The 21,195-nt window shown below is 31.8% G+C and overlaps 1 protein-coding gene across 1 annotated transcript in view; it reads right to left on the reverse strand.

The window, feature by feature from the left end:
* Nucleotides 1–18,514: 18,514 nt before the first annotated feature.
* The window catches only part of LOC127722999 (DENN domain-containing protein 3-like), a 29,807-nt gene continuing 27,126 nt past the window's right edge, over nt 18,515–21,195 (reverse strand). Inside the window, exon 14 of the mRNA XM_052229411.1 lies at nt 18,515–20,460. Coding sequence (XP_052085371.1) covers nt 20,242–20,460 — 219 coding nt within the window. The 3' untranslated portion in view covers nt 18,515–20,241. The remainder of the gene's footprint in view (nt 20,461–21,195) is intronic.

Consider the following 21,195-nt stretch of genomic DNA (forward strand, 5'->3'; position numbering starts at 1 on the left):
AACTCTTTTGGTTGCTCTTACTTAACCGAGTACCAGACTGTCCAACCATGGAATAGGTAACATGTCCGTATATAATCCGGAGTCACAGGTCGGTAATATGAAAAAAGTATGAACTAAAATAAACTGTAAGAAGAGACATAAACCATCATTAGCACTCCTTTCAGTCAGATAGGACAAATTATCAGTTTGTTATACAAAACTCCAATCAATATCCTTCTAGATTAAAATCATTACTGGTAAAAAGTAAAATAACAAAAGAACCGAAATCAACAGAAAATTCAAAACGGAAAGTCCTTTATCAAATGGCAAAATCAAAAGCTCAAACATATCAAACGAATGGAAAACAACTCTCATTACCCTGACTTGTACAGGCATTTGCTTATGTAGAAAATGGTGGATTAAACCTGGTTTCGTGGCTAGATAAACCTCTCACATAATTCCATTATATTGACAACACTGCGTGATCAAAACAAACAGACATAATAGTTAAAAGGTTCATCTTTAATTATGTATGAGTAGAAGGGTAGAAGGATTTCATTATGTAAGGGCCCTATTCGGTCCTTAAATTAAATGCCATCATGTGATGTGAAAAACGTAATGTTAAAGGTTAGTGCTATTTTCAGCAAATTTACTCAAACCCTTAAAAATGTTATAAGACATCTCGTCACACTATAACACTTGTTCAAACGTTTACCAAATAACTTCATCAGATGAATCTACATACACGCTTCTTACAGTTAGGGTAAATTGTACATAATATAAATGCGAGTGGTATCAAAAGCACAGATACATTAGGGATCTCAAAGTTATGCTGACTTATGGAACAAACATTATTATATTTATTTTATTATTAACTGGAAAATATCAGATTTCACAATACTGTAAACTTGGAAATCTTCATGTATTGAAATAAATTAATACTGTATAGTAGAAGAATAAAATTTCATATTTAAACAAACAACATAACAACAAATTATTTCTATTTCAAATCTATTAATTGGATGAAAGTTACCAACAAAATCGTTTATTTTTTTAAACAAAAAATCTATTGTAAATACATCGTTATCTTATTTGTCAATACATGTACATGTATGTATATAAACGAAATACATTAAATTAAATAGTTTAACATTGCATTATGGTATATCATTGTTTAACTTTCAGTTCTAATTTAATTGGCTTTTTTCTGTTCACAATCAAATTGAATGCGAAGGTGTGTATTTATCTTTTTTTTTTTATTTTAACTCGGCATCAAAGGGAGCAACATCTTTGAATGTTTATCTCTTATGGTTCTTCAAGTCTAAACATGTATTACACCAAGCGACCTATACGTACACGATAAAAAAAGTTATGGTTGGTTAAGATTAGTTTAGTTTAAACGATATTTTATTTTCAAAAGTGCACAAAATACAATTATACAATATAAATACTGGGATTCGGAAACAAGAAGAACTTATATAAATCCGTCTCCCTAATCTTGGTTAAGATTAGTTCCCTGTCCGTCCTTTATCTGTTTGGCTCTGACTGAACAAGGGTGTCTCAAATACCCATATGCTGCAAGGGAGAAAACCAGTCTAATATTGGTTAAACATTATTGACACAACATTACCAAAAGTAAAACTAGAAACAATTAAAATAAAAAACATCTAATTATATAACATAATAAGTTATCACAATTGAGACCTTTGTTTATACCAATTGTAAACCTCCAAATCCTCAAGCGTCTATCCCAGTCTGTATAGACACTCAAAGGTCTGTGAACTGCAATAATGACCATGTTATAGCGTACTTATCTTGGTTGCAGAAGGTCCTTAGTTCGTACCCGGCCGGGTCAAACCAAAGATTTGAAAATTGGTATTTGCTGCTCCTACGCTAAACATTTCGAAGTAAGAGCAAAGACTGACCGGCAAGAGTCAACGTGATCTTCATCATCGTCATCAAAACAACAACAAACATAATTAAAGATGACCATTGGTGATGCACATGACTTTGGAGAGTTAATGAAGATATATTGACCTGCAAGAAACACTCAGTCTCCTTTCTTTGTATTTCGAGCAATATAATAACAACAGGAGCTGCTCTATAAAACAAGTGGTTCAAGCAATGGCAGTGGTTGAACTTTGATTAAGTTTCAAACACCGACAACAGTTAATATAACTGACGTTATGTTTTACTGTGTGGTCATCAGATTTTATTTTACCTGCATAACGAAATACATGTCGTCCGATTATTAAAGATGTGAGAGTACATTGTAGTAATGAAAATAAATATTGTGAAAACAATATTCCGAAACATATTTACAAGATATTGCCGCTGTTATGATTTGACTGTTGAACGCTACAATTTTTAAACTTTTTTTCCCAATATTATTATTCAGGATTCAGTTCCCGACTAACAGACATATACGAATAGGAAGATATCCATGCAAGTATGGCCTTGAGCCTTTTTCTGCTTTTTAGTCGGGTTGTTGTCTCTTTGACACATTCCCCGTTTCCATTCTCAATTTTACTATGTTTTATATCCATGCAAGTATGGCCTTGAGCCTTTTTCTGCTTTTTAGTCGGGTTGTTGTCTCTTTGACACATTCCCCGTTTCCATTCTCAATTTTACTATGTTTTGTCACACAAAATTGTTTGTATCACTCCCATTTTTCACGAGATTTTATATTTCTCAAGCTTATGGTTACTGTGTCATCTGCTACCAATATGTCAAGAATACAATGTTTCAGACTTAGTGAAATACAGCTTGGTCCGCTGATACTAGTATGCTATATTTTTTGTACACTTTTATCTATTTTTCTATTTTAGCAATTCATTTTTCTCTTTTTTTTATTTTATAGAAATAAGAAGATGTAGTATGAGTGCCAATGAGACAACTCTCCGTCCAAGTCACAATGTGTAAAAGGTAAACAAAGTACGGCCTTCAACACGGAGCCTTGGCTCTCATCGAACATTGAGCTATAAATGGCCTATTTTCACTGTTCTTTGTTTTTTGTCCTTTATGCTCTATTCTGAAAACCCCAACCGGAGCCTCATGTAAGCTGATCTGGATTCTAACGTCAGTATGTACATCCATGATCAAATAACATTAAACTTTTATTATTTTGATCTACAAATAACAGATGACCGTTTGGTAGTATCTGACATCCTGTTATAAATAATCCACTTTGTGCTCTCGGAATACCAATTGTTTGCATTAATGTTGGTGTTATTGGTTCCGATGCAGACAAAATTGCTCTTTGCACCTGGACTTGTCCGTGGAGAGATTGCACAGATTATAATTAAAGGAGGAGACAAAGAGACGCACGGCATCTCACGGAATTCAATTGGGTTACAAAAGATTGTTATAGAGAAAAAATGTCCACATTTATCATATCTAAATCAATTTCTTTTATTTCAACCTCACATTTTTTTAAACTGTTTATCATCAGTTGTCATTTTGTTGATTTCTTGAAGCCCGCAATAAATTTCTAGATCAGTAGCATATTGTGACATCACAGAATCTTGTAATTGGTTAATATGCTTTTTCTTTGATCTGATGCATTCGCCAGTAATGAGACTAAGAAGTGTTCATTTCTCAAGATTGTTTTTTTTTAAATCTAATACTATTTTGTCTAAATGATGATTTAAGGATGTTCGCAATTGTTGAATTTTGTCAACATATTTCTTTTCTACCAGATGAATTGGATCTGAAGTAAGAGATAAATAGTACAAATATTCTTCAATTTTTGCAAATCATGTTTCACATGAAACATAAAAGCGCAGGATTGTAAGTCGTTGCTCAAGATATCCTTAAGTTCTTTGAATTCACGACATTCTTTGTGTTGTTCATTAGCACACACTCAACTACATGGACCACAATGAAAAGAGCAGGCCAATTCGAAGTTTTTGACGTGTTGTTTCTATCGGTTACATGTTTCAACGATAAAAGACCGAAATTACTTTGTAGCGTTTTGTTAGTTTGAATGCTTTATGATGTTGTTCACAAACTGAGCAAGGGAATAGTCCACGTTCTGTGTAGACCATGTGACAGCTTCATTTATGATGTGATCCTCTTGGCGATAAGAACAAAGTTTTAAGGAAGCCATACTTGTGTTCTGCAAAATGAATAAAATTAGGAATGTGTCCATGGGATATAGATGATGCCCCCGAGTGCATGTAACGTTATAAATGGACATACATGTAACTCAAGAACTGTAAAAGTGACGCTCTCCAAATTTGTACATAATCTGAGTTTTCTGGTAATAAGCATTATGTATAAGTTCATAATATTTGGTTGAGGCAATCTTAAGTTAGAGAACGGAAACGAAAAATTCAGCAATTTTTCCATTTGTAAAAAGGGGCATAACTCTAGAGCTGTAAAAGTAACGCCATCAAAATTCAAACTTGACCTGTGTTTTGTGGTAATAAGCATTGTATATAAGATTCATAACGTTTGATTGAGGCAAACTAAAGTTAGTTAACGGAAACGAAAAATTCAGCATGTTTTCCTTTTGTAAAGGGGCATAACTCTAGAATGGTGAAAGTGACGCCACCGAAATTCAAACTTGATATGTGTTTATTGGCAATAAGCATAGTGTATAAGTTTCTTAACATTTGGTTGAGGCAAACTAAAGTTAGAGAACGGAAAACCAATTTCGGGACATAAGGACGTACGTACTGACGGACGGACGTTCATACGGACAAGGGTAAAACTTAATGCTACAGCTGGGGCATAAAAAATAAAATTAATCTCTACTTATTTTCTAAACATGAATTGTGTTTCTTTCTTCTTTTCAAGTTTTGGAAAAATTATATTGGATGTTCAAGAAACAACATAAGAAACAGATAGTGTGATATTCTTTGTTATATTTCAATTTTCAAAAACAGAATGAAAGTTCATCATCGTGCAAACTAATGGAGAATGAGCTGCGTACCCTGCCGACGCACACGAGTAAATCTCTAAATTTATGAAATGGAATGGAAGCTCAACCTTTAGTGGTTGTGTTATGTGCTGAAGTCCGTTTTTGTTTTTATAATCCCTTACTTATGTTCATGATGTTCTCTATCATTCTTCGAGTTATGGCTTTGGTTTCCCTATTAGAATTGCGTTTCACTTTATTGCAATGTCGAAGCGAAAAATTGGTTGAGTTATAAGGAAGTTAATACACAAATACCATGTACTAATATCGAGCCTTTCTAAAAAATATGTCGAATTCAAATCTATAGTGATAATCGGTATGAACATTAGCTATTTTGCATGCAATGTCTCTCAATACATAGATACTGCTGTGTCAGGTAAGTATTTCTTTAAATGTCTCTAAATATATAGTGTCACTGCTGTATCAGGTAAGTATTTCTTTAAATGTCCTTCCATACATTGTTACTGCTATATCAGATAAGTATTGCTTTATGTCTCTCAATACATTGTTACTGCTATATCAGGTAAGTATTGTTTATGTCTCTCAATGCATTGTTACTGCTATATCAGGTAACTATTGCTTTATGTCTCTCAATACATTGTTACTGTTATATCAGGTAACTATTGCTTTATGTCTCTCAATACATTGTTACTGCTATATCAGGTTACTATTGCTTTATGTCTCTCAATACATTGTTACTGCTATATCAGGTAAGTATTGCTTTATGTCTCTCAATACATTGTTACTGCTATATCAGGTAGCTATTGCTTCATGTCTCTTAATACATTGTTACTGCTATATCAGGTAGCTATTGCTTTATGTCTCTCAATGCATTGTTTCTGCTATATCAGTTTACTATTGCTTTATGTCTCTAAATACATTGTTACTGCTATATCAGGTAAGTATTGCTTTATGTCTCTCAATGCATCGTTACTGCTTTATCAGATAAGTATTGCTTTATGTCTCTTAATACATCGTTACTGCTATATCAGATAACTATTGCTTTATGTCTCTTAATACATTGTTACTGCTATATCAGGTAAGTATTGCTTTATGTCTCTCAATACATTGTTACTGCTATATCAGATAAGTATTGCTTTATGTCTCTCAACGCATTGTTACTGCTATATCAGGTAAGTATTGCTTTATGTCTCTCTATACATTGTTACTGCTATATCAGGTAAGTATTGTTTATGTCTCTCTATACATTGTTACTGCTATATCAGGTAACTATTGCTTTATGTCTCTCAATACATTGTTACTGCTATATCAGATAACTATTGCTTTATGTCTCTCTATACATTGTTACTGCTATATCAGGTAAGTATTGTTTATGTCTCTCTATACATTGTTACTGCTATATCAGGTAACTATTGCTTTATGTCTCTCTATACATTGTTACTGCTATATCAGGTAACTATTGCTTTATGTCTCTCTATACATTGTTACTGCTATATCAGGTAACTATTGCTTTATGTCTCTCAATACATTGTTACTGCTGTGTCAGGTAAGTATTGCTTCATGTCTCTCAATGCATCGTTACTGCTATATCAGATAAGTATTGCTTTATGTCTCTTAATACATTGTTACTGCTATATCAGGTAACTATTGCTTTATGTCTCTTAATACATTGTTACCGCTAAATCAGGTAACTATTTCTTTATGTCTCTCAATACATCGTTACTGCTATATCAGTAAGTATTGCTTTATGTCTCTCAATACATTATTACTGCTGTGTCAGGTTAGTATTGCTTTATGTCTCTCAATACATCGTTACTGCTATATCAGATAAGTATTGCTTTATGTCTCTTAATACATCGTTACTGCTATATCAGGTAAGTATTGCTTTATGTCTCTCAACGCATTATTACTGCTGTGTCAGGTTAGTATAACTTTATGTCTCTCAATACATCGTTACTGCTATATCAGATAAGTATTGCTTTATGTCTCTTAATACATCGTTACTGCTATATCAGGTAAGTATTGTTTATGTCTCTCTAAACATTATTACTGCTGTGTCAGGTTAGTATTGCTTTATGTCTCTCAATACATTGTTACTGCTATATCAGGTAGCTATTGCTTTATGTCTCTTAATACATTGTTACTGCTATATCAGGTAGCTATTGCTTTATGTCTCTCAATGCATTGTTTCTGCTATATCAGTTTACTATTGCTTTATGTCTCTTAATACATTGTTACTGCTACATCAGGTAGCTATTGCTTTATGTGTCTCAATGCATTGTGTCTGCTATATCAGTTTACTATTGCTTTATGTCTCTCAATACATTATTACTGCTGTGTCAGGTTAGTATTGCTTTATGTCTCTCAATACATTGTTACTGCTATATCAGGTAGCTATTGCTTTATGTCTCTTAATACATTGTTACTGCTATATCAGGTAGCTATTGCTTTATGTCTCTCAATGCATCGTTACTGCTTTATCAGATAAGTATTGCTTTATGTCTCTTAATACATCGTTACTGCTATATCAGATAACTATTGCTTTATGTCTCTTAATACATTGTTACTGCTATATCAGGTAAGTATTGCTTTATGTCTCTCAATACATTGTTACTGCTATATCAGATAAGTATTGCTTTATGTCTCTCAACGCATTGTTACTGCTATATCAGGTAAGTATTGCTTTATGTCTCTCTATACATTGTTACTGCTATATCAGGTAAGTATTGTTTATGTCTCTCTATACATTGTTACTGCTATATCAGGTAACTATTGCTTTATGTCTCTCAATACATTGTTACTGCTATATCAGATAACTATTGCTTTATGTCTCTCTATACATTGTTACTGCTATATCAGGTAAGTATTGTTTATGTCTCTCTATACATTGTTACTGCTATATCAGGTAACTATTGCTTTATGTCTCTCTATACATTGTTACTGCTATATCAGGTAACTATTGCTTTATGTCTCTCTATACATTGTTACTGCTATATCAGGTAACTATTGCTTTATGTCTCTCAATACATTGTTACTGCTGTGTCAGGTAAGTATTGCTTCATGTCTCTCAATGCATCGTTACTGCTATATCAGATAAGTATTGCTTTATGTCTCTTAATACATTGTTACTGCTATATCAGGTAACTATTGCTTTATGTCTCTTAATACATTGTTACCGCTAAATCAGGTAACTATTTCTTTATGTCTCTCAATACATCGTTACTGCTATATCAGTAAGTATTGCTTTATGTCTCTCAATACATTATTACTGCTGTGTCAGGTTAGTATTGCTTTATGTCTCTCAATACATCGTTACTGCTATATCAGATAAGTATTGCTTTATGTCTCTTAATACATCGTTACTGCTATATCAGGTAAGTATTGCTTTATGTCTCTCAACGCATTATTACTGCTGTGTCAGGTTAGTATAACTTTATGTCTCTCAATACATCGTTACTGCTATATCAGATAAGTATTGCTTTATGTCTCTTAATACATCGTTACTGCTATATCAGGTAAGTATTGTTTATGTCTCTCTAAACATTATTACTGCTGTGTCAGGTTAGTATTGCTTTATGTCTCTCAATACATTGTTACTGCTATATCAGGTAGCTATTGCTTTATGTCTCTTAATACATTGTTACTGCTATATCAGGTAGCTATTGCTTTATGTCTCTCAATGCATTGTTTCTGCTATATCAGTTTACTATTGCTTTATGTCTCTTAATACATTGTTACTGCTATATCAGGTAGCTATTGCTTTATGTGTCTCAATGCATTGTTTCTGCTATATCAGTTTACTATTGCTTTATGTCTCTCAATACATTATTACTGCTGTGTCAGGTTAGTATTGCTTTATGTCTCTCAATACATTGTTACTGCTATATCAGGTAGCTATTGCTTTATGTCTCTTAATACATTGTTACTGCTATATCAGGTAGCTATTGCTTTATGTCTCTCAATGCATTGTTTCTGCTATATCAGTTTACTATTGCTTTATGTCTCTTAATACATTGTTACTGCTATATCAGGTAAGTATTGCTTTATGTCTCTCAATACATCGTTACTGCTATATCAGATAAGTATTGCTTTACGTCTCTTCATACATCGTTACTGCTATATCAGGTAAGCATTGTATATGTCTCTCTATACATTGTTACTGCTATATCAGGTAAGTATTGTTTATGTCTCTCTATACATTGTTACTGCTATATCAGGTAATTATTGCTTTATGTCTCTCAATACATTGTTACTGCTATATCAGATAACTATTGCTTTATGTCTCTCTATACATTGTTACTGCTATATCAGGTAACTATTGCTTTATGTCTCTCAATACATTATTACTGCTGTGTCAGATTAGTATTGCTTTATGTCTCTCAATACATTGTCACTGCTATATCAGGTAGCTATTGCTTTATGTCTCTTAATACATTGTTACTGCTATATCAGGTAGCTATTGCTTTATGTCTCTCAATGCATTGTTTCTGCTATATCAGTTTACTATTGTTTTATGTCTCTTAATACATTGTTACTGCTATATCAGGTAAGTATTGCTTTATGTCTCTCAATACATTGTTACAGCTATATTAGATAAGTATTGCTTTATGTCTCTCAACGCATTGTTACTGCTATATCAGGTAAGTATTGCTTTATGTCTCTCTATACATTGTTACTGCTATATCAGGTAAGTATTGTTTATGTCTCTCAATACATTGTTACTGCTATATCAGGTAACTATTGCTTTATGTCTCTCTATACATTGTTACTGCTATATCAGGTAACAATTGCTTTATGTCTCTAAAGACATTGTTACTGCTGTTTCAGGTAAGTATTGCTTCATGTCTCTCAATGCATCGTTACTGCTATATCAGATAAGTATTGCTTTATGTCTCTTAATACATCGTTACTGCTATATCAGATAACTATTGCTTTATGTCTCTTAATACATTGTTACTGCTATATCAGGTAAGTATTGCTTTATGTCTCTCAATACATTGTTACTGCTATATCAGATAAGTATTGCTTTATGTCTCTCAACGGATTGTTACTGCTATATCAGGTAAGTATTGCTTTATGTCTCTCTATACATTGTTACTGCTATATCAGGTAAGTATTGTTTATGTCTCTCTATACATTGTTACTGCTATATCAGGTAACTATTGCTTTATGTCTCTCAATACATTGTTACTGCTATATCAGATAACTATTGCTTTATGTCTCTCTATACATTGTTACTGCTATATCAGGTAAGTATTGTTTATGTCTCTCAATACATTGTTACTGCTATATCAGGTAGCTATTGCTTTATGTCTCTTAATACATTGTTACTGCTATATCAGGTAGCTATTGCTTTATGTCTCTCAATGCATTGTTTCTGCTATATCAGTTTACTATTGCTTTATGTCTCTTAATACATTGTTACTGCTATATCAGGTAAGTATTGCTTTATGTCTCTCAATACATCGTTACTGCTATATCAGATAAGTATTGCTTTACGTCTCTTCATACATCGTTACTGCTATATCAGGTAAGCATTGTATATGTCTCTCTATACATTGTTACTGCTATATCAGGTAAGTATTGTTTATGTCTCTCTATACATTGTTACTGCTATATCAGGTAATTATTGCTTTATGTCTCTCAATACATTGTTACTGCTATATCAGATAACTATTGCTTTATGTCTCTCTATACATTGTTACTGCTATATCAGGTAACTATTGCTTTATGTCTCTCAATACATTATTACTGCTGTGTCAGATTAGTATTGCTTTATGTCTCTCAATACATTGTCACTGCTATATCAGGTAGCTATTGCTTTATGTCTCTTAATACATTGTTACTGCTATATCAGGTAGCTATTGCTTTATGTCTCTCAATGCATTGTTTCTGCTATATCAGTTTACTATTGTTTTATGTCTCTTAATACATTGTTACTGCTATATCAGGTAAGTATTGCTTTATGTCTCTCAATACATTGTTACAGCTATATTAGATAAGTATTGCTTTATGTCTCTCAACGCATTGTTACTGCTATATCAGGTAAGTATTGCTTTATGTCTCTCTATACATTGTTACTGCTATATCAGGTAAGTATTGTTTATGTCTCTCAATACATTGTTACTGCTATATCAGGTAACTATTGCTTTATGTCTCTCTATACATTGTTACTGCTATATCAGGTAACAATTGCTTTATGTCTCTAAAGACATTGTTACTGCTGTTTCAGGTAAGTATTGCTTCATGTCTCTCAATGCATCGTTACTGCTATATCAGATAAGTATTGCTTTATGTCTCTTAATACATCGTTACTGCTATATCAGATAACTATTGCTTTATGTCTCTTAATACATTGTTACTGCTATATCAGGTAAGTATTGCTTTATGTCTCTCAATACATTGTTACTGCTATATCAGATAAGTATTGCTTTATGTCTCTCAACGGATTGTTACTGCTATATCAGGTACGTATTGCTTTATGTCTCTCTATACATTGTTACTGCTATATCAGGTAAGTATTGTTTATGTCTCTCTATACATTGTTACTGCTATATCAGGTAACTATTGCTTTATGTCTCTCAATACATTGTTACTGCTATATCAGATAACTATTGCTTTATGTCTCTCTATACATTGTTACAGCTATATCAGGTAAGTATTGTTTATGTCTCTCTATACATTGTTACTGCTATATCAGGTAACAATTGCTTTATGTCTCTAAAGACATTGTTACTGCTGTTTCAGGTAAGTATTGCTTCATGTCTCTCAATGCATCGTTACTGCTATATCAGATAAGTATTGCTTTATGTCTCTTAATACATCGTTACTGCTATATCAGTTTACTATTGCTTTATGTCTCTTAATACATTGTTACTGCTATATCAGGTAAGTATTGCTTTATGTCTCTCAATACATTGTTACTGCTATATCAGATAAGTATTGCTTTATGTCTCTCAACGCATTGTTACTGCTATATCAGGTAAGTATTGCTTTATGTCTCTCTATACATTGTTACTGCTATATCAGGTAAGTATTGTTTATGTCTCTCTATACATTGTTACTGCTATATCAGGTAACTATTGCTTTATGTCTCTCAATACATTGTTACTGCTATATCAGATAACTATTGCTTTATGTCTCTCAACGCATTATTACTGCTGTGTCAGGTTAGTATTGCTTTATGTCTCTCAATACATCGTTACTGCTATATCAGATAAGTATTGCTTTATGTCACTTAATACATCGTTACTGCTATATCAGGTAAGTATTGTTTATGTCTCTCTATACATTGTTACTGCTATTTCAGGTAAGTAGTGTTTATGTCTCTCAATACATTGTTACTGCTATATCAGATAACTATTGCTTTATGTCTCTTAATACATCGTTACTGCTATATCAGGTAAGTATTGTTTATGTCTCTCTATACATTGTTACTGCTATATCAGGTAAGTAGTGTTTATGTCTCTCAATACATTGTTACTGCTATATCAGGTAACTTTTGCTTTATGTCTCTCTATACATTGTTACTGCTATATCAGGTAACTATTGCTTTATGTCTCTAAATACATTGTTACTGCTGTGTCAGGTAAGTATTGCTTCATGTCTCTCAATGCATCGTTACTGCTATATCAGATAAGTATTGCTTTATGTCTCTTAATACATCGTTACTGCTATATCAGGTAAGTATTGTTTATGTCTCTCTATACATTGTTACTGCTATATCAGGTAAGTATTGTTTATGTCTCTCTATACATTGTTACTGCTATATCAGGTAACTATTGCTTTATGTCTCTCAATACATTGTTACTGCTATATCAGATAACTATTGCTTTATGTCTCTTAATACATTGTTACTGCTATATCACGTAACTATTGATTTATGTCTCTCAATACATTATTACTGCTGTGTCAGGTTAGTATTGCTTTATGTCTCTCAATACATTGTTACTGCTATATCAGGTAGCTATTGCTTTATGTCTCTTAATACATTGTTACTGCTATATCAGGTAGCTATTGCTTTATGTCTCTCAATGCATTGTTTCTGCTATATCAGTTTACTATTGCTTTATGTCTCTTAATACATTGTTACTGCTATATCAGGTAAGTATTGCTTTATGTCTCTCAATACATTGTTACTGCTATATCAGATAAGTATTGCTTTATGTCTCTCAACGCATTGTTACTGCTATATCAGGTAAGTATTGCTTTATGTCTCTCTATACATTGTTACTGCTATATCAGGTAAGTATTGTTTATGTCTCTTAATACATTGTTACTGCTATATCAGATAACTATTGCTTTATGTCTCTCAATACATTGTTACTGCTATATCAGGTAACTATTGCTTTATGTCTCTCTATACATTGTTACTGCTATATCAGATAAGTATTGTTTATGTCTCTCAATGCATTGTTACTGCTATATCAGGTAAGTATTGCTTTATGTCTCTCAATACATCGTTACTGCTATATCAGATAACTATTGCTTTATGTCTTTCAACGCATTGTTACTGCTATATCAGATAAGTATTGCTTTATGTCTCTCAACGCATTATTACTGCTGTGTCAGGTTAGTTTTGCTTATTGTTACTGCTGTTTTAGGATAGTATACAAGAATTATGTTGCCATGTTTTTTCATCAACAAGAACCAAATTTATAAACCGTCCTTCTATCCAAACAAATTTGATTCACAGAAGCTTCAGAAAAAAGAACAAATAAGATTTTCACAGATTTCTTTTAGATTCTAAGCTTTATCATTAATGCAATGCATGTCTTAAGGTGTAATACCACCAAATCATAGTACGTCACATCCGGTTTCATACAAAAAAGGTCAAAAACAAATATTTTCTTTAATTTGACAGTTGTAGGAAGTTAACCCTGTATTTCATTTCAGATAAACAAATCTGAGTCATAAACATATATCTTAGGTGTTTCAAAGCACCATTCTTTTTTTATTTGGTGTTTCTATAAAATATTTCGGAAACTTGAAGTAACAGTTACTAAAGCTTGTAAAAAGTAAAAAAGGGGGTGAAAATTTGATTGGTTTACTTCCGGTGATGGTTATTGTCTTATATGCAATGAAATGTTAAGTGAATTTTTCACGGTAGTACTTGACAGGATAAACTTAACTCATCCCTTAAAAGTGCTTATCATTTTCTTATAGGCTACATTTTTTTTGTAAGTCTGTACATAAAACCATAACAACAATGATTGATTTAACTTTTATTTTATTAACAATTAAATAGTACTACAAAAGTTAACTGAATCATTTAATTATATAAGGCAGCATTGTGTGCCTAAGGAAATATACCTTGAAATTGATCATATGTTTGTTGTTGAATACATGCTTCATTTATGAGGCATAAATGCTAATTTATCTTAAAACTTACATCAATACAATATATTCATAATGTACCAAAATTCATAAGGATAGTAATATAAGCATGCTTACAATCAATTTTAAATAAATAATTGTTCTAATGAAATAAAGGTAAGGACAAATAACAGATATTTGATCTCTTTTTTTGGAGACTGATCTCCAGTTGGATATTTCCAAGCTGTAGATTTAAAACCAATAGATTTGTGGGAAAATTTTTAAGTGTACCGGGGTATTTCATTTCATAATTTCAGACTTTTCCAAATACAAATCAATGAAAAATATTAACAACTTGTTTAGTGTAAAAAAAAAATTAAAATACTTTTCCATGTTCATAACATCCCTATACAAAATAACTATTTAGAATGTTTCATATTTCATAATAACCTTTTTTAGAAAGTAAACTAGAGGCTCTCAAGAGCCTGTGTCGCTCACCTGTATTAACTGATGCTTTGGAAATCATGTAAAATTAGGTTAAAATCATAATTAATAGTATTAGATATTAGATATTATAATGATATCTAAGATAACAAAAAACTGCAAAATTTCTGTAAAATTACTAACTCAGGGGCAGCAACCCAACAACGGGTTGTCGGATTCGTCTGAAAATTTCAGGGCAGATAAATCTAAATCTGATGAACATTTTTGCCACCTTTCAGATTTGCTCTAAATGCTTTAGTTTCATAGATAAAAACCAAAAACTGCATTTTACCCCTATGTTCTATTTTTAACCAAGTCGGCCATGATGGATGGAAGGCGGGTCATCGGACAAATTTTTTAAACTAGATACCCTTATTATGATTATGACCAAGTATGGTTAAATTTGTCTCAGTAGTTTCAGAAAAGAAGATTTTTGTAAAAGATTACAAAAATTTACGAAAAATAGTTAAAAATTGTCTATAAAGGGCAATAACTCCTTAAGGGGTCGACTGACAATTTTGGTCATTTTGGACTTATTTGTAGATCTTACTATGCTGAACATTATTGCTGTTTACAGTTTATCTCTGTCTATAATAATATTCAAGATAATAACCAAAAACTGCAAAATTTCCTTAAAATAACCAATTCAGGGGCAGCAACCTAACAACCGGTTGTCAAATTTGTCTGAAAATTTACGAGCAGATAGATCTTGACCTGATAATCAGTTTTACCCTTTGTCAGATTTACTTTAAATGCTTTGGTTACAGAGATATAAGCCAAAATCTACATTATACCCCTATGTTCTATTTTTAGCCATGGCGGCCATCTTGGTTAATTGGCAGGGTCATCATACACATTTTTGAAACTATATACCCCAATGATGATTGTCGCCGAGTTTGGTTAAATTTGGCCCAGTAGTTTCAGAGGAGAAGATTTTTGTAAAAGTTAACGGACGACGGACAACGGACGCCAAGTGATGAGAAAAGCTCACTTCGGGCCAGGTGAGCTAAAAAGTACATATCCGATATCATCTGTGAAACGGTTATTCCATAACGGTCAACCAACTCATGAAGGCGTCCGTAAAATTTACGAAAGGATGATTTCAACTTCACCATTTGGAACTCTTGGCTTAATAGCTTCCTTATGAGCAGCAATCCTCTATCAAGGAAATCATGATAGGAAACACAAGCCCGGGAATATCGTATCAATTGGGAGATATATACTCTGTATGCAGGCGCTGCTGGAATGTTGCTACATAGAAATGGAAAGTTCACAATTGGGAAGCTGAAATCATCTCTTTTGTCGTAAAGTTTTGTTTTCAACAGACCCCCATTGTCAATTTCTAGATGTAAGTCAAGAAATGAGGCAGACTTAACTGTATCTGTAGTATCCTTTATCTCTAGTTCGATGGGATAGATTCGTTCAACATACTCACCAAATTTTGTATTATTTAGTGAGAGAACATCATCTATATAGCGGAACGTAGAGTTAAAGGATATTGCTAACTTCTTATCTTTCTTCCTAAGAAGTTCCTGTATGAAGTCAGCCTCATAATAATAAAGAAACAAGTCGGCAAGAAGAGGGGCACAATTGGTTCCCATTGGAATTCCGACAGTCGGTTGAAAAACACGTCCTCCAAACGTAGCAAATATGTTGTCAATCAAGAAATCAAGCATCTTGATAATGTCAGTCTCAAAATGTTAACAACTTTTATCTACACAATGTAATATAATGAAATATATACCTTAATAAAAATAGATTATTATGTAATTAAAGGATTTCACTTAATAAAATATATATATATATATATATACATGTAGCATTCAGAAAATTAGTTTATACAAAATAACATATAAACATGCCACAAAATTCCTCAAACAATTTACCAAAGAATGTCTTTTAAAAAATGAGTTATCTCCCTTTGTACAGATATATGGTTTAACATATTACTGTAACATTAGTTATGGAGTTTTTTTAAGGACCATAACTCTGGACTAAATCATCAGACCGGAACAAAATTCGAACTTGATCTATAATTTGTCATGATAAAACTATATACTAAATATCAAATCAATATCTTCAAGAACGAAGAATAAAAGTGTGGAAAACTGAGTTGCCGGACTGACGGATGGACAGACGGACAGAGTGTAAACCTAAAGTCCCCTTCGACTTTGTCGGTAGGGGACTAATAAAAGATTTAATTCATTCACTTTATATAAGAAAATCATTCATTTTTTTTGCTGCAACGAGTCTTATCAAACAACAGCAAATATGTAGAAAAAATGGAGAATGTGTCCATGGGATACAGATGATGCCCCTGATTGCATAGAACGTTATAAAGCGACATAACTGTTAAAGTGATGCCACCCAACATTGATCTTGATCTGTGTTTTGTGGAAATAAGCATTGTGTATAAGTTTCATAAAATTTGGTTGAGGCAAACTTAAGTTAGAGAACAGAAACCAATTTCGGACACACAAGGTAAACTTTAATCCCCCCTCCACTACTGCGGGGGCATGCTTAAAATTAAAATGAAACCATATAAGAAATAATGATTTGTAGTTACTGAGAAAAATGCAACGGAAACTGAGATAGACAGACAGACGGACATAGGGACAGACAGGGGTAAAACGATATACCCCCTCTTTCAGAGCATGGGTATAAAAATAATTTTATCTAGTTAACAGCAATAACCAATGAATATGGATACTTATATATGATACCAATTCAAAATGAATATGGAATTTTGGCCTTCCATAAATAACAGATATTTACAAATCAATGTAAAATCCAAGGAAATATGTAACAAGTGTAAAGTCTTATCAAAACAACAATATTAAATGCATAAATTAGTAACAAATTTGAATAAATTAGTAACAAATTTGCATAAATTAGTAACAAATTTGCATAAATTAGTAACAAATTTGCATAAATTAGTAACAAATTTAAAAAAACATTTTGTTTATACATTTACATCATTTAAAATCATTAACAATCTATTTTTTCTAAACATTAACATCATTACATAGATTAACAACATATAATAAATTACATTATTTTAAGTTAAACAAGATTGAAAAGTTTACTTTAATGATATAATGCAACATTTTCATAAACGAAAACAATACAGCGGGAAGAATAAAGCAACAACTAAAAACCAACATATAAATGTACCTATTTATTTGGCATTTTTTTACCTTAGGGGTACTTAGGCTTTAGGGTTAAGGTTCATTTATGGTTAAGATCAGGTTAGAGGATGTTCTAGGTTAGGGTAAGGGTTTGTGTTAGGGTAAGGTACATAGTATGGTTTACTGTAAGATTTAGGGTTAAGGACAGTTTAGTAAAGCTCTATAATGGGTTGGGACCCTTAAAGTAAAAGAAGGCCAAATATTATGTTATATATAAAAGAGGTTAAGGAATTATGTTAACCATGTTAACTGATCTGTAATTATTGGCGGTTTACAATTATTTGCAATTCTAAATAAAATATTAATCATTGGCAATAGCATTTGCTGTGTGTTCTAAAACCTCTGTAATATCATTTTTGTTAAAAGAAAATGGGGAAAATTGTTGACTGTAATTTTGTTTTTCTTCTTTGAATATTTTTGTTTTTGTATTTGTAGAGATAAACAAAGTTTAACATATACAAACTGGTACAAACCCAAAAATATCATGCCTTTCAAGAGTACTGATAAAAACTAGTGAAATTAGGATTGTTGAAAAATGAACACAAATGTGAGTTAAATATTTGTGATTTTAGAAAATGCTGCTAACAAATAATGCTATCAAAACATAAAATGCGTCGCAATTTTTGTGAGAACTACCATTACAAAAATTTCTGAATTACCACTGTTTTTCAAAATAAATTTTTTTGAGGATTTACTAGGATTTTTCCCATCATTGTCTTTTTTCTAAGACAGTATGGACAAAGATGAAGAAACCATGTTACTTGTGACCTCTGGAAAAGCTTCCCTGTATAGAAACCAGACAGTAGTTTATTCTATTGATGCTGGAACTGACAGGGAGGTTAGAAATGCCAAACAGAAATAATTTAATTTTTAAAACACTGTAATAAAAATTTGAAGTTTAGGGTTTTTACTGGGATTTTAACATTTTTTTACAAATATCAAAGGCATCTTTAGGCATGGAATATGACTGACTTATAATTGCAGTGTTTTTTTTTCATATTTTTACTCTTGTACCCTTTAAAAAAACTAAAGACTCAATGAAAGACAAAATAACTTGATATATGCTGCAAACAACATAAGCAAATTTCCCAATTAAAAATAACAAAATGAAAAGGATGTAAAAATATCCTTGAAATGTAAAATGTGATAATCTATACTGTTAATAACATAGTGGTGGGGATTATTAACTGCTGTATACTGAAACTAAAGATTAAAACTTATTTAAGTCTATAGTGTGAAAGGTTGTAAAAAAGTTTTCCAATTCACACTTAAAAAATGCCATACCATTTCTACAAGTAAATCCATAAGAGGTAACTAACATTATATTTGACACTTATACATAGTCAAAATAACTTTTTTCTACTCCATTATTATCATTATTATGATGAAAATTTTAATGACCTCAACAAACTTTTTACTGACCTGATCCATAGGCCTAGGGCAAGTGGTTAATCAAGAAGACTGTCAAAATAGACTCATATGTGTCCGAGTATTTTCATGCATAATGAAATGTATAGCACCTTTATAAACACATATCATATATTATTCCATTGTATCTAAATATTGATTGCAAAATCAACATTTCTTTGGTTGAGGCTATTCCATGTGACATTGAACAAAACTTCATATTCCACTTCCACTATCATATTCCCCTCTGAACACATAGACACATTTGACCATACACATGGTAAATGTACATTTTTTGACAGTTGAGTCATCATCATGTTCAAAATTATTTCAGACGTAAAACAATACAGATAAAATCATGTCATAAAACAAATCATTAACTTTGATCTATGCTGTTTATCAACGTTTATGTCATGTAGAGTTATAAAAGCAACCGATAAGAAAAATGTTATGTTAATTATTGTTATGTCAAAAAAGTATAGGCAATGGAATATAACATTTATTCCCTTGGCTTGGGGTGATATGAAGATTTCTTCACCATCCAAAAATCATATTGCCCTTGGGAAATATGAATTTTCTTGGGTGAACAAATTCCACTGCCTATATTGTTGAGTGCTTTCAAATAGTCCTCAGTCAAGTGGTACAGTATAATTATACTAATAAGCAGCTGAAATTGTGACCAGTACTAAACTGGTGTAATTCTGGATTTTGATAAAAGTTTTTTTCATTATGACATCACACTATTGGTAGAATCTTACCAATACTATCATTGTTGTCCTATCCAAACACAGTTTTAACATTTGAAAGACTCAAATACATATGGAAGTAACAATTTCACTCTCAATTTGCTCCTGAGTTACAATACTTCTCCAATTTGATAGTTAAATTTCAATATTGATATGCACCTTAAATTTAACATGTTGAAAATTGAAAATCAAGATATCTTGAGTGGAAAATATTACATTGTAAATGAAGGATGAAATATATTTATTCATCTAGTATAAATTTTCCTGAGTCTGTCTTTGTGTCTGTAGAACTCCACATTGCAATACGTCCATCACGACTTCCTGCCCCGCTTATAATGTATCTGTTTTCAGCACAACACAAAGCCCTGACTGCATCATCGTGTGCCTGAAGACGTTTGACTACTTTTCTTGTTTCCGTATTGATAATATGTATGGTACCATCTTTGCTCCCGACCCAAACCTATGGGGAAATTTACATGTGTCACTTATACTCTATTTTCTAAAAGTTTTGTATACTAGTAAATTCAGAAATTGTGTGCATTTATCATTGAGATTTTTGATGTATAGACAAAAATCCAATACTGTTTATTGCAATTTGAGATATCAGAATGCAAGTTTTTATTATTGCAATACTCACTCATTATTCGCAATAATAAAAACCTCACAACAATTTCTGAATTTAAAGTAGATTTAATTCAATTTCTTCACCTGTATATAAACACATGAAATATATAACTTGTTTTGGTATTTGTGCCTTTCATTTAAGGAATAACAGTACTAAAATTGAAGAGTTGCCGCCATCAATTGAGCGATTTGACATTTTCGAAAAAACAGTTTTACTGGGGATGCGTAGAGTAGCATTATTTGTGAGTGTCTAATCTCAATTGACTGCAGCAACTCTTCAACTACAGTACTGTTATCCCTATCCTAATGTATAACACACAGAAATTGTACAAAAAAACTTGTAGAAATTTAAGATAAACAAAAATTCTGTGAAACTTTACGAATGATTTTGGTGCATTAATCCTCATCACCATGATGACGGCATACAAATGATAACTGCAGGTTATATCATTACTTGTGCAATTTAGTTTTTGATAAAATCTAATTTGAAACAGCGTTTTTGAGGTAGCTTATATTTCATTTTTGATTTATTGTATTAATTGAACAGTAAAGAATTCAAGTAATTCAAAAT

The sequence above is a fragment of the Mytilus californianus genome, unplaced genomic scaffold, assembly GCF_021869535.1.
Source record: "Mytilus californianus isolate M0D057914Y unplaced genomic scaffold, xbMytCali1.0.p SCAF_13, whole genome shotgun sequence".
NCBI classification, from domain to species: Eukaryota; Metazoa; Mollusca; class Bivalvia; order Mytilida; family Mytilidae; genus Mytilus; species Mytilus californianus.